This window comes from Mercenaria mercenaria, unplaced genomic scaffold (assembly GCF_021730395.1).
Source record: "Mercenaria mercenaria strain notata unplaced genomic scaffold, MADL_Memer_1 contig_4643, whole genome shotgun sequence".
NCBI lineage: Eukaryota > Metazoa > Mollusca > Bivalvia > Venerida > Veneridae > Mercenaria > Mercenaria mercenaria.
In genome coordinates this window covers 2436-17243 of record NW_026462887.1, presented here as the reverse complement: position 1 = coordinate 17243, position 14808 = coordinate 2436, and the positions used below count along the sequence as shown (strand labels likewise).

The window sequence follows — 14808 nt, the reverse complement described above, 5'->3', positions numbered from 1 at the left end:
CACGAAGCGTTAGATCGGAGGCAGGTTCATGATTATTTTTCAGAAGAATGGATATACAAACACATTTAGTTTGTCCTAAACGTCGTCGTAAATCGTCACGTAAGCTTCCGGTTGGGCATGCGCACATACAAATATCAAGGTAACCTACCTCCTTAAATCAAAGGAAAAGCTTGCTAACACTCTACAGGCTACAGTTGTTGCCAAATCTTTATGAATCTTTCAGAATGTTTTTCTTGATGATCTCTAGGTCAAGTTCGAATCTTGGTCAAGTGGGGTCAAAACTAGGTCTCTTAGACAAATCAATGGAAAAGCTTGTGAAGGCTCCAAGGCCACAGTTGTGACTTAATCTTTATGAAACTTGTTAAGAAAGTTTGTCTTGATGATCTATAGATCAAGTTTGAAACCGTGTCATGCAAGGTCAAAAGCTAGGTCACTAGGTCAAAACAAAGGAAATGCTTGTTTACACTCAAGAGGCAATGTTTTTTTTTTGTCCAATCTTAATGAAAATTGGTCAGAATATTTGTCTCCATGAAATCACTAGGTAAAGCTTGTTTACACTGTTATGGTGTGTTACTCAGGAGAGCGACCAAGGGCCCTCTTGTTACTTCCTTGTCTCAGTCTACTTCCAAATAGGCGTATTATGCCCAGTGAGGCGGAGCTTTTGTTCTCATTGATCAAAATCCACGGACGTTTGGGGATTGTCATTCTTTCCTTGTTGGTATGTAGGGGTAACAAAGCCGCTGAAGTATTTTTAACTGTAGTAACAGACATTGTACACAGTATGTTTTTCAGATATTGCCGAAGTATGATTTCATTTAGACAGAAACAACTTTATTTGTCTTGTGCAAATTCTCACAGTTCCTTTTTTCATTGAGAGGAGAAGGGGCCTACAGCTGTTTATGGGGGTTGGGGAATAACCCGGTATTTGTGAAAAGTGAATCATAATCCTGGTGCAAAAATCATTATTGGAAACTGCATGATTGGAAAAATGCTTTCTTATAGAAAAATGCCTGTTAAATGTCCCCCTGAAATTTAAGTCATAAACCCTGATGCCTTAAAACATGACTTTTCATCTTGCCTTTCAGCGAGGGAAACATCTATGACACAGAAACACGCAGCAAACTGTAGACAGAAAATCGAAGTATGCATAGCCTGCGAAAAGAACTCTTCTCTTAACCCAATCACATGTTACTGTGGAACAAAGTTAACTCCTCTAATAGGTAATATTGTTCTTGCAGAGGCTTTTTATACAACACGCTTTCCATTTTACGTAATATTTAAAACAGAATATTGCACCAAAATTTATGGCAAGTAGAAGACACTGTACAAACTCTTTCTCGTAATGTTGATTTTAAGAACTAGAAAAAGCCTCTCTATAGCTATATATAATTAGAATGGAAAATATGTTATATATTGCTAATCACTAACATGTAAATATTAAGGAAGTAGATGTGGTGCATTGCTGGTAGCAGGAAATGATACTAATAACAAGTCGATGGCAAAAGCACTGGCTAAAGATATAGAGGAATTGAAGAAGTTGATTACATCACAGGCTCCACGTATAATGGGAATAAGGTATGTTTTCCAATTATTCAAGTATTTGTTCATTGATAAAGATGATGTTGCATTCTCATTACCAGATGATAGTTTTGGCGTTGTCTGTCTGTCCTTTGGCAGAAGTATGACCAGAGTTTATACCCTTTAACTGATTTGTTTTGTCCTTCTGGAACTGTTTCTTGGTAAAGGTCATATACATAGAGTTGATATTTGGTATGAGTGTTTGTATTTACTCATACATTTATCTACATATTTGCAATTCTTTGAATATTAAATTGGTATGATCAGAATTAATGCCTTTTAGTTCAAACTTGCAATGTTTTGTCGCAATGAGTTGATTTTTTGTGTAAGTGATAATGCTCTGAAATTAGTAACAAAAAACAATTTTCATATGCTCATGGTAAAATAAGAGATGTATCACGGAACAGCATTGTCTGTCTGTCCGTTAACATTTTCTACATCTTTTAAACTTTTCCTGATGACTAAACACCATTCAGCCCGCCCGCTTAGCTCAGTAGGTAGAGCGTTGGTCTACGGACCGTGGGGTCGTAAGTTCGATCCATGGGCGGGGCGTATGTTCTCCGTGACTATTTGATAAACGACATTGTGTCTGAAATCATTAGTCCTCCACCTCTGATTCATGTGGGGAAGTTAGCAGTTACTTGCGGAGAACAGGCTTGTACTGGTACAGAATCCACTGGTTAGGTTAACTGCCCGCCGTTACATGACTGAAATACTGTTGAAAAACTGCGTTAAACCCAAAACAAACAAACAAACAAACTAAACACCATTCAAAGAGGATCCGTATTGTTTTTTTTTGTTTTTTTCGGGGGATGGGCAGAAGGTCAAAGGTCAAGGTCACAGTGACCTTGAGACTGAGAATGGTTTCAGGATTATGAAGTAATGAAATGTAAAAGCTAAGGTTCACAACTTTGCAGAAAGACTAACTGCAACTAGAGAAATATTTATTTTAATTTTTGGGTCAGTGGCTACAAGTTCATAGGAACCTGACATAATTTCTGATATTTTTAGCTTGACAATTTGAAGAATAGTAGAGCAATTGCATTGATCTGTAATTGGTGTCAGCATCTGCATCAGAGTCCACATGCCGTCCCGATTTAGTGAAGTGCTGAATATAAGATGGTATCTCAATAACTACTTGTGAAAATGTATTGAACTATACACAAGTGTTCACTGTGCATATTAAACTTTTTTTTACATGTTTGCAGGGATGTGTCCCATTTACGACTTGGTTGTTTTGTTTGTAAGCTGTTTTTTTACTGTCACCTTTTGGGAATGGATTTAAACTTCACACAGGTGTTCTTTTTTATGATCTGTCATGTAATGCACAGTTCCATAATTCCGCATTGCATTTTTACAAAGTACTGCCCCTGTTTTGACGAAGCAGATTTTGACTAGGTTTGTATGTAAGCTTGTATCTCAGTACATATCAGAATTTGAGAATAGATTGAAACTAAGCACTCATGTTCACTGTGATGATCTGCAGTTAACAGATCCCATAACTCTTTTTATGCTGTCTGAATGAAAAAGGATAAAGTCGCGACTTTGTCTGTCTGTCCGTCCTCTTGTCCTGCTTCACTATAAAGAGGAAAGGCGCATATTGTCTTTGTGTTTTGGAGAAGTGATTTTTCACCGAGTTATTGCACTTTAGTTATTCAGCATTAGTATACTATGGAACATTTTTTGTCTGTGGTATTTGTCAGCAACTACCTATTGAAATTTATCCAAACTTCATAGGAAGCTTCACTATAAAAAAAGGACATAATTTTTATACACCCATAGGGAAGTATTATGTTATACCCCTGGTGTCCGTCTGTCCGTCCGTCCGTTAGCAATTTCGTGTCCGCTCTGTAACTCTTGAACCCCTTGAAAGATTTCAAAGAAACTTGACTCAAATGTTCACCATACCGAAACAACGTGCAGAGCACTTGTTTTAGATGTCTTGCCTCAAGGTCACACTTAGGGGTCAAAGGTCATATTAGTTTGTTTCGTGTCCTCTCTGTAACTCTTGAACTGCTTGAAAGTTTTCAAAGAAAGTTTGCACAAAAGTTAACCCCGCCGAGATGACGAGCAGCGCGCATGTTCTGGACGACTCGCTTGAAGGTCAAGGTCACACTTAGGGGTCAAATGACTTTGCTTTGTGTATTTTGCTCTGCATAACAGTGCGTAACAGTGCTCTTGTTTTTATTTGGCAGATCCTCTTTTGTTCACTTACAATAAAAAATTGAATAAATCTGGTATAATAATAATAATAATAATAAGTTCCTTTTTATGTTACTATAAATAGCTTATTTTAAAACTTCTTTATTATTGGCCATAGGGAAAAACCGAGACCACTTTTCTGTGGTACAACATGGATGGTATCTAAAATCTTTAGGTGTATTTTGATATACCTGTACCTGGTATGGATATTTTTGTGGACTTAAAATATTTTTTTGGCGGAATTATTTTTGAATTTCTTCCCTTTGTTGTTCCTGTCCTTTGGACTTCAGCAGACAAGTTCTTTAACTTTTGCTCCCATCCTCTGGCGTATATTGCCCGGCTTGGCGGAGCTCTTGTTATTATTGGTCACCAACTGGTTGAAAACCAGTTTGGCGGACTATAGGATTGCGCTTTTCCGTCTCTCATTTTGTTCGTCCGTCTTTCAGTCTGAGATAACCAGAGAGCATTTGTTGAGGACTAAGGACTACAGGTTACGGTAAATTCTATTATTATTATTTCCGTACTGCCTACTTGGTATTTTCTGTCGTTTGTTGGGAACTTTATAACAAAATGTCTGCTTGTTAGAACATCCGTCATAATTCGTGGCCGGAACATAACTTTATAACCATATTGACTTTAAACTTGGCAAGGTCTGTAGGTGAAAATTCAAGGTCACAAATTGAGTTAAAAGGTTAAATCTGTTAATATTTTGTGTCTCGAGCATAACTTTAAACGTATTGACTTGTAGGTAGGTATTGATGAGGCGATGTGTAGAGCACATAAACCTGGTCTGTAGGTTTAAAGTAAAGGTCCAAAAAATAAACAAAGATCAAATCTGTCTGTAATATTTAGTGTCTGGAGCATAACTTGTTAACCATTCAAAGTAACTTAGGCATAACTTTCAAGGTATTGACTTCAAACTTAATATGTAGGTAAGTGGTGATGAGACGATGTCAGAGTGTATTAACCAGGTAGAATATCAAAGGTGAAGATCACACAAAGTCAAATTTGCCTATCATAACATGTCCAGAGCATGACTTAAAACATTGATTTATACAACGCATAATTGTTACCATACCCAATTCTGTAAGCCGGGAAAATAGTCACGGTGAGATGAACAACATGGGGCTACTCAGGTCCTCTTTTCCATTGATCCAAAATGCAGACTGCTGTTATGTACCTATCGATCTTATATTGATCTTTTTCCTTTTCAGTTCATCATGATTTATGATATCCTCATAAACACCAGTGCTAGTTTTTAAATGACAAATATCGAAGTCTTCATTTTATTCTAGTGAAGTGCAGAATTTTAACACTGTCTTTTCAGCGAGGACAAAGTCCGCACAGTTATACCGAGTATTCCAGATAAGCCAGACAACCCCAAATTAGAAGAGGAACAAGAACTGTGGCCGAAAGTGAAAGAACATATCAGATACTTTAGTAATGAAACAGAAATTGATACATTACTTATCTACTTCTCCTGTCATGATGCAAGCAACATGGGCACTGGAGATGCAAAAAATCATAATGTCTTCAGGTTTGGGTCAGCTTCTGATAACATTACACTAGATCAGTTTGAAGATGAGTTGGAAAGTTTGGAAAATATTGACAAGCTGATCATATTTCTAGATCGTTGCTTTCCTCCATTGGTACGTTTCAAGAAACGGGACAGAAAATTTATTCAAATAAATGCTTGCAAACAGGACGAAATGGCAGACATCACAGATTCTGGCAGCGTTTTTACAAAGTACCTTATTCAAGGATTGAAAGCAAAGTCAGAGAGAAAGAAATGCTCCGACAGTAATTGTCAGCACTGTGACGCCTACTGGTCAAACAGTTCTGGTTCTGATTTCATTTCAGTTTCGAGTCTCTTTGATTATGTCAAGAAACACATGGAGGCGATACAAGGTCCGCTACCTGTCCCTACAATGCAGATAGATTTTCAGAACATTGCGTTCTACACGGATGAAGAGGTCATTATAGAATTTACGTGTGAGGAAGAACAAAAACGAGTACCACTTGAATATCTGCAGAATATGGAACTGCTTCAGGATACGCTGTACGAAGTGTTCAAACGTAAAGAAATATATTTCAATATTACCTTTTCAGTTTCAGTCAGATAGATGATGAAGGAGTATACACATCTTCTTCAGTTATATAGTTTCTTAACTTTCCTTATTGATACGAAAACCATGACATACTTGTCACAGTCTTAAGGTACTATTCACAAGCTGCGTTAAATTACTACAGAAATGTATTTATGTAACATCACACACATATTCACTCTGATGGGCTGACTTGCATTTCACTTGTTGCATAACTTTACTTTGCTATTTTACAGCATTATGCCCCCTTTTCTTCGACTGAGTAATTTTTAGTTTTGTTTTTGTATCTCGGTACCAACACCTAGGAATGGATTGGAACTTCAAACACTGCCATACATATGTTTTGCATCAATACAAAATTATTTTTATGCCCCCGAAGGGAGGCATATAGTTTTTGAACCGTCTGTCTGTCGGTCGGTCTGTCGGTCAGTCAGTATGTCGGTCTGTCGGTCTGTCCGCATTTTTCGATGGATGGATTTTCAAATAACTTGGCATGAATGTGTACCACAGTAAGACGACGTGTCGCGCGCAAGACCCAGGTCCGTAGCTCAAATGTCAAGGTCACACTTAGACATTAAGGGATAGTGCATTGATGGGCGTGTCCGGTCCATATCTTTGTCATCGATGGATGGATTTTCAAATAACTTGGCATGAATGTGTACCATAGTAAGACGACGTGTTGCGCGCAAGACCCAGGTCCGTACCCCAAAGGTCAAGGTCACACTTACACATTAAGGGATAGTGCATTGATGGGCGTGTCCGGTCCATATCTTTGTCATCGATGGATGGATTTTCAAATAACTTGGCATGAATGTGTACCACAGTAAGACGACGTGTCGCGCGCAAGACCCAGGTCCGTAGCTCAAAGGTCAAGGTCACACTTAGACGTTAAAGGTCATTTTTCATGATAGTGCATTGATAAGCGTGTCCGGTCTGTCCGCATTTTACGATGGATGGATTTTCAAATAACTTGGCATGAATGTGTACCACAGTAAGACGACGTGTCGCGCGCAAGACCCAGGTCCGTAGCTCAAAGGTCAAGGTCACACTTAGACATTAAGGGAGAGTGCATTGATGGGCGTGTCCGGTCCATATCTTTGTCATCGATGGATGGATTTTCAAATAACTTGGCATGAATGTGTACCACAGTAAGAGGACGTGTCGCGCGCATGACCCAGGTCCGTAGCTCAAAGGTCAAGGTCACACTTAGACGTTAAAGGTCATTTTTCATGATAGTGCATTGATGGGCGTGTCCGGTCTGTCCGCATTTTTCGATGGATGGATTTTCAAATAACTTGTCATGGATGTGTACCACAGTAAGACGACGTGTCGCGCGCAAGACCCAGGTCCGTAGCTCAAAGGTCAAGGTCACACTTAGACATTAAGGGATAGTGCATTGATGCGCGTGTCCGGTCCATATCTTTGTAATTCATGCATGGATTTTAAAATAACTACGCATGAATGTGTGACACAGTGAGACGACATGTCGCGCGCAAGACCCAGCTCCGTAGGTCAAAGGTCCTAAACTCTAACATCGGCCATAACTATTCATTTAAAGTGCCATCGGGGGCATGTGTCATCCTATGGATACAGCTCTTGTTCTTTTTTGACTTAGCAAGTTTGGTTAATTTTTGTTTAGCCCGCTAGTGTAAGCGAAGACATAGTTGTTCAAATGGCTATTCGGTGCATGTGCGTGCGCGCGTCCGTGCGTGCTTGCGTGCGTCCGTCCGGATTTGTTTGTCCGGACTATAACTTTGACATGCATAGAGCAATCTCGTTTATATTTGGCATGAATGTTGACCTCAGTGAGTCGGAGTGTCATGCGCAAACTGCAGGTTCCTATCTCAGAAGTCAAGGTCACACTTGGAGGTCAAGGATTAAATTCAATAATGACTTTGTCCGGAGCAATTTTTCTTCATGCATTGAGGGATTTTGATGCAACTTGGCACAAATGTTCACAACCATGTGACGGAGTGTCATGCGCAAGAACCAGGTCCTTAGGTCTAAGGTCAAGGTCACACTTAGAGGACAAAAGTCAGATACAAGAATGAGTTTGTCCGGAGCAATCCTTTTTCATGCATGAAGGGATTTTGATGAAACTTGGCACAATTGTTCGCCATCATGAGATAGCGTGTCATGGGCAAAAACCTAGAACTACTTCCCTTTGTTGTTTCTATAAATAGCTTATATTCTAACTTTTTATTACTGGTCGTAGAGGTCGTACTTTTCTGTAGTACAATATGCATGTTACATCCAATTGTGTGGTGTATTTTTACATATCTCTACCGATAAGGATTTTTCTGTGGACTTAGATTTTTTAAAGATTTACTTCCACTTGATGACACTATAAATAACTTATATTCTATCTTTTTGCCATTATTTTTTTATTTGGCATAAGTGTTTGCCTCATTGAGACAGGGTGTCATGTGCAACTCCTAGTCCTTTTGACAGCTGGTGGACTTAACATGTTGCCCGTGGGCATCTAGTTAATATAAACTGGTATCTCAGTACCTAATGATAGAAAGGGCACGTGTCCACTGTGGTGAACTGACTTTCACTATACATGTTTCATAACCTTGCTTTACATAGTTAACAAATTATGCATTTTTTCAACTTTCATTTAGTGAACTTTCTTTAATGATAAGCCTGTTGAATATAGTTGATTATTGCTGTCCTCCGTCAGATCCTGTACAGAGATGAAAATATCGAGATTAAGATAGTATTTGCATACATGTAAATATTGTTTTCTTTGACAAACAGAAAAGATAATTTAAATTGCATTGCACTGTTCATAAATAAATTGATAACCGGACGCCCAGAGAACAGGTAAGTTGATTTGTTACCGGACTGCTGGAATGCAGGCTCTGTGTCCGGGTGTTTATCTATTCAATGCCAAGGGTGTAAGTTGGGATCAATAATATCACTCTATATCCTTTATGAACCACATGAACAATTGTTTCATTATATGTACTTAGCATATTCAAGTCAATGTAGATTCTGTACGGTGATGTCAAAGACTATGTAGTCTGCTCAGAATCTGGAAGTAGTATGACCTACATGTAGTTTGTGAGCAATGTGCAACAACAACAAAACTGATATAGGGTTATACATGTTATTCATTGTACCTAGCATTTGAGCTACGGCTGTATTGCCCTTATAAACATAGAGTTAATCAGAGAGACTTGAGTACTACATACATGTACCTATCATATACAATTTAAGACGGAAAAAAAAAAAGATTACATTTGTATATACATAACTTGTAATGCTGTCCGAAGGGAATCATATAGCCGCCGCTAAATCCGTCTGCCTGTCCCGTATTACTGTCCGGAGTATTTCTCAGCAACTACTGGTCGGAATTTAGCGAAACTTCAAAGGAAGCTTCACTATTAGGAGGTGGTGCGCATATCTTCTTGTTCCAGTCGGATAATTTTTTACCCAGTTATTGACCTTTGATTATTCAACAATAGTATACTATAGTGAAATTCTTGTCGGGAGTATATCATATTCGTGTTTCGGTCGTATGATTTTTCACAGAGTTATTGCCCTTTAATTATTTAGTAGTTGTATACTATAGAATTATATGTACAGCACTTGCCCGGAGTATTTCTCAGTAACCACTTGTTGGAATATAGCCATACTTCGTACATAGCTTTACTATCAAGAGATGATGCGCATATTATCTTCTTGTTCCATTCGGATGATTTTTACCCAGATGCCATTTGATTATCTAACAATAGTAAACTATATTAAAATTCTTGTGGGGAGTATTTTTCAGCAACTGCATGTTGGAATTTAGCCATACTTCATAGGAAGGTTCATCATCAAGAGGAGGTGCGCATATTATCTTCATGTTACGTTCGGCTGATTTATACTAAGTGTTTGCCCTTTGATTATTCTACAGTAGTATGTTATAGTACAATTCATGTAATGAGTATTTCTCAGCAACCACTGATTTGAATTAAGTAAAACTTAGTAGGAAGCTTCATTCTTAAAAGTAGGTGCGCATATTATTTTTATGTTCCGTTCAGATGAATTTTACCCAGTTATTGCCCTTAGATTTTTCAAAAATTCATAGGAATCTTCACTATCAAGAGGAGGTGTGCATAGCTTTAGCTCACCTGAGCACAAAGTGCTCAAGTGTTAGCTATTCTTGTCAGTGATTGTCCGTCGTCCGTAGTGCGTCAATATTTTCCTTTAAACAATATCTCCTCCTAAACCAAAAGTTTAATTCTGATGATACTTCACAGGGATGTTCCTAGGATAGTGTATTTGAAAATTGTTCAAAGAATTAAATTATATTCAGAACTGTGGCTGCTATGTCAACCGAAAGGTAAAACTTGAAAAAAATCTTGTCCAAAACCACAGGTCCATGGGCTTCGATATTTGTTTTGTAGCATCATCCAGTGGGCCTCTACAAAGATTGTTCAAACTGTTTCACCAGGGTCAATATGACCTCGTTCTTTGGAGTTCACATAAACTTGTATAGGGTAAATCTTGAAAATCGTCTTGCTCAAAACCACATGGCCTTGGGCTTTGATATTTCGTATGAAGCATCATATAGTAGTCCTTTGCAAAGACTTCAAATCATCTCCCTTGGGATAGAAATGGCCCCTCAGGGTAGTTTAGATAGACTTATTTAGGGAAAACCCTTAAAAAAATTGGGCCTTAAACCATATGGACCAGAGCTTAGATATTTAGTATGGTGCACGGTCTAGTGGTTCACTACAAAGATTGTTCAAATCATGACACTAGGGTCATTATATGCCATGCAAGAGGATCCCCTGTTTTACATCGACTTGTATAGATAAAATCATCTTGTCCAGGACCATGAAGCCCAGACCTTAGATATTTGGTATCATCTAGTATTGTCTAGTGGTCAACTGTCAAGTTTGTTCAAATCATTATCCTAGATGGCAAAATTGATTGTGCCCAGGGGTCAGCAGTTTTAGATAGAGCTGACCTACTTTCTCGTTTTTGAAGTTACAGCATAGAAACTTGGACCAGATATATAATTTTGTTACAGATTTCAATACTTACCTTGGATAGTCTTAATCATGACCTACTTTATTGCTTGTTTTTGTGTCCCCCTTGAGTGGCGGGGCACATAGATATGGTCTTGTCCGTCCGTCAATCTGTGTGTCCGTCCGTCCAAAGTTCGTGACGCGCCTAGCTCAAAATGTATTTGATATAAATTGATGAAACCTTGCATGAGTCTTTATCATGATATAAACTTGCGCACCTCCTATTTTTCGTCTGGTTCCTACCCCTATTGCCAGAGTTATGACCCCTGAAATAGTCAAAAATGCACATTTTCACCTTGTGACACGCCTAGCTCAAAATGTATTTGATATAGATTCATGAAACATTAAGCTTGCTTGAGTCTTAATTATGATATAAACTTGCGCTCCTCCTATTTTTCATCTGGGTCCGCCTCCTATTTCCAGAGTTATGGCCCCGAAATAGTCAAATATGCACATTTTCACTTTTTGACACGCCTAGCTCAAAAAGTGTTTAATATAAATTTATTAAACCTTGCATAAGTCTTTATCATGATATGAACTTGAGCATCGCCTATTTTTAATCTGAGTCAGCCCTCTATTTCTAGAGTTATGGCCCCTAAAATAGTGAAAAATGCACATTTTTACCTTGTGACGTGCCTTACTAAAAAGTATTACATATAAATTGATTAAACCTTGCATGACCCTTGATCATGATATAAACTTGCGTACTTCCTACTTTTTGTCTGCCTCCACTCCCTCTTTTCAGAGTTATGGCCCCTGAAATAGTAAAAATACACATTTTCTCCATGTGACGCACCTAGCTTTAAAATTATATGATATAAATGGATGAAAACTTGCATGAGTATTTATCATGATATAAACTTGCACACCTCTTATTTTTTACTGGCTCCATTCCTATTTTTTAAAGTTATGTCCCCTGAAATAGTAAAAACTGCACATTTTCATGTAATTATGTGCCTAGCTTTAAACGTTTTTTATGTAAATTCATGAAACCTTGCTTGAGTCTTTATCATGATGTGATCTTGCGACCTTGCTTGAGTCTTTATTATGATGTGGTCTTGCGCACTTGACATTCTTCATGAGTATATTAGTGCTTGTTACAGATTTAAGGCTCTTGAAATAGCCAAAATGGTGGACTTTTTTTGTTTGTGATGCTCATAACTCAAAAATTATATGCTCTAGAATAACGAATCCTTTTCATAAAATGTTTGTCGAGGCTTTATCCCCTTAAAACTGCAAACATTTGAATTATTGCCCCTTATTTGGGACCAATGTACCAGTGGGGGCACACCCTGTGTTCAACAGACACAATCTACTTTGAAGATACAGCTTATACATGATGATATTACTTTTGATACAGAGTTCAATACTCCACTTCAATATTCTCAACCCTGACCTGCTGCCCTGTTTTCTCGTTTTTGAAGCTACATCATTTATTTGGACCACCTTTATAAACAGTTTTCAGTATTCACCTTGAATAGTCTTAATCATGAACTACTGACATACTTTCTTGTTTTTGAAGTTAAAACAAAGAAATTTGAATCACATATATAGTTTGATAGAGATTTCAAAACTCACCTTGGATAGTCTTAATTGTGACCTACTAACCTACTTTCTCGTTTTTGAAGGTACAGCATAGAATTTTTGACCACATGTTTAATTTTTGATTCAGAATTCTACATGTATACCCATCTTGAATAGTCTCAATCTTGACCTACTGACCTACTTGTGTTTTTAAGGTATAGTATAGAAATTTGGACCACATGTATAGCTTTTGATACAGATTTCAATATTCATCTTTAATATTTTTAACCCTGACCTACTGACCTACTTTCTTATTTTTTGAAGCTACAGCTAAGAGACTTTGACCGCTAGTATAATTTTAATAGGTTTCAGTAGTCATCTTGAATAACCTTAATCATGACCTACTCATCTACCGAAATTTGAACCACGTGTATATTTTTTTATTCAGATCTTCAAAACTTATTGCGAATATTCTGGTTAGAATTACACCAAACTTGATCCTAAGCATTCTGGCATGGCTCTCTTTTCTTCATTAGCCGTTGGAATGAGGTTTCAATGAGATATTGCCCTTTAAACTATTTATGCCCAGTTAGTAAATTCCACTTCTTTTCTTTTAATTATGTCTCCCACCACACAGTGGTGTGGGAGACATATTGATTTACTCCAGTCTGTCTGTGTGTCTGTGTGTGTGTCTGTCACAAAGCTTGTCCGCACTCTAAGTCGAACATTTCTCATCTGATTTTCACCAAACTTAAACAAAATGTGTTTGACCATAAGATCTCAGCCAAGTTCGATAACTAGCTAAATCGGCCAAGACACTTCGGAATTATGGCCCTTGACAATAATTTATGAATCACCTAGATGCATAAAAATGCTGAAGTCTTCATTCTCAAACATGCACCAAAAACCATTCATCTTGTCTGCACTCTAAGTCAAACATTTCGTATCCGTTCTTCACCAAACTCGAACAAAATGTGTTTGCAAATAAGACCTTGGCCAGTTTCGATAACTAGCCAAATCGGTTAAGACACTTCGGAATTATGGCCCTTGAAAATAACTAATGAATCACCTAGACTCATAAAAATGCTGAAGTCTTCATTCTCAAACATGCACCAAAAACCATTCATCTTGTCCGCACTCCAAGTCAAACATTTTTTATCCGATCTTCACCAAACTTAAACAAAAAGTGTATGACCATAATTCCTCTCCCAGGTTCGATAACTAGCAAAATTGGCACTTCAGAATTATGGCCCTTGAATTACTGAAAATCAGCCATTTTACTCTTCAAAGGTATATTTGTTGTGTCTAAACAGTATAAAAACACTGACTTAGTGTTTAGATGATTAGGCAGTTGTGGGAGACATGGACTTTTCTCAAAAGTAGCTCTAGTATTCATCTGTTTTATATTCAAATTTTTTATATTTCTTGTTTATTTGTTTTTCCAGGGGACAAAAGCACGACCAGAGTCCGAATTCAAAGAGATACCTATAGGAAAGATGATAGATTTGTAAACTGTGAAACTCTAAAAACTGTTATGTCGGCATGGATCCATAGACAGCCACTGACAGTGACATTTGAAACCTCGCCGTCATAAAACGAGAAATATTAACGCAGTTAAAATCGCAACATGTCCAGTATTCTTCAGTTTAGTTGATGTAGCGAGGATGTTTATTCTGACCCCAAGAATGTAAACTTTTCTACTTAATATTATAATTTACAGTACCGGAAGCGGATTCGGCTATAACAAGATGAATGAATTCTGTATTGATGATAAAAACGTAGGATTAATCTGTTACGCAATCTATTCGTGCAGATGTTATATACATACAGAAATTGTATTTTCATTTTGTGTCAAGAGTAGTATATACAAACAAACGTCTTATGACTGTGCTTTCCTGTTTTTTTTTTTTTTTTTTTTTTCTGTGAAATTTCTACTGCTTTATTCTAGCCGATAGAAAGTTTAAAAAAGCTGTACAATGTACATATCTAACGTTGTAATAAAGCAATAATTGAAATAATTTCAATTTTATTCTTGGAGTACTTTATTCTTTATTAAGTACCCTAACGGCGGAGCCTATAGAAATGCCCTCTGTCCGTCTATCTTGTCTGTCCGCAAATGGACCATGCCATTACTCAAAACGTACTCAAGGTAGATATATAAAACTTGGTATGTTAGTAGAGAGGAATATGTAGATAATGCAAATACATTGCTTCTGTTTGTAGGTCAGAGGTCAAGGTCAATATTAAAGGTCAAGTAAAATTGTTCCTACTTCAGTATTTATTGTGCATTTATGGATTATATTAGTGGTACACATAAACTTTCCCCATGATCAGACGATATGCTAACACATGATCTATGATTGTCGGTTATAGGT

The 14808-nt window shown here is 37.5% G+C and overlaps 1 protein-coding gene across 2 annotated transcripts in view; it reads left to right on the top strand.

Moving 5' to 3' along the window:
• The window catches only part of LOC128554016 (uncharacterized), a 58882-nt gene extending 44541 nt beyond the window's left edge, over positions 1 to 14341 (top strand). For both annotated transcript variants that reach the window (XM_053535229.1, XM_053535228.1), the window contains 4 exons: positions 1086 to 1220; positions 1443 to 1575; positions 5108 to 5856; positions 13879 to 14341. In XM_053535229.1, the coding sequence (XP_053391204.1) occupies positions 1086 to 1220; positions 1443 to 1575; positions 5108 to 5856; positions 13879 to 14027 (1166 nt within the window). In that variant the 3' untranslated portion in view covers positions 14028 to 14341. The remainder of the gene's footprint in view (positions 1 to 1085; positions 1221 to 1442; positions 1576 to 5107; positions 5857 to 13878) is intronic.
• The last annotated feature ends 467 nt before the right edge of the window (positions 14342 to 14808 follow it).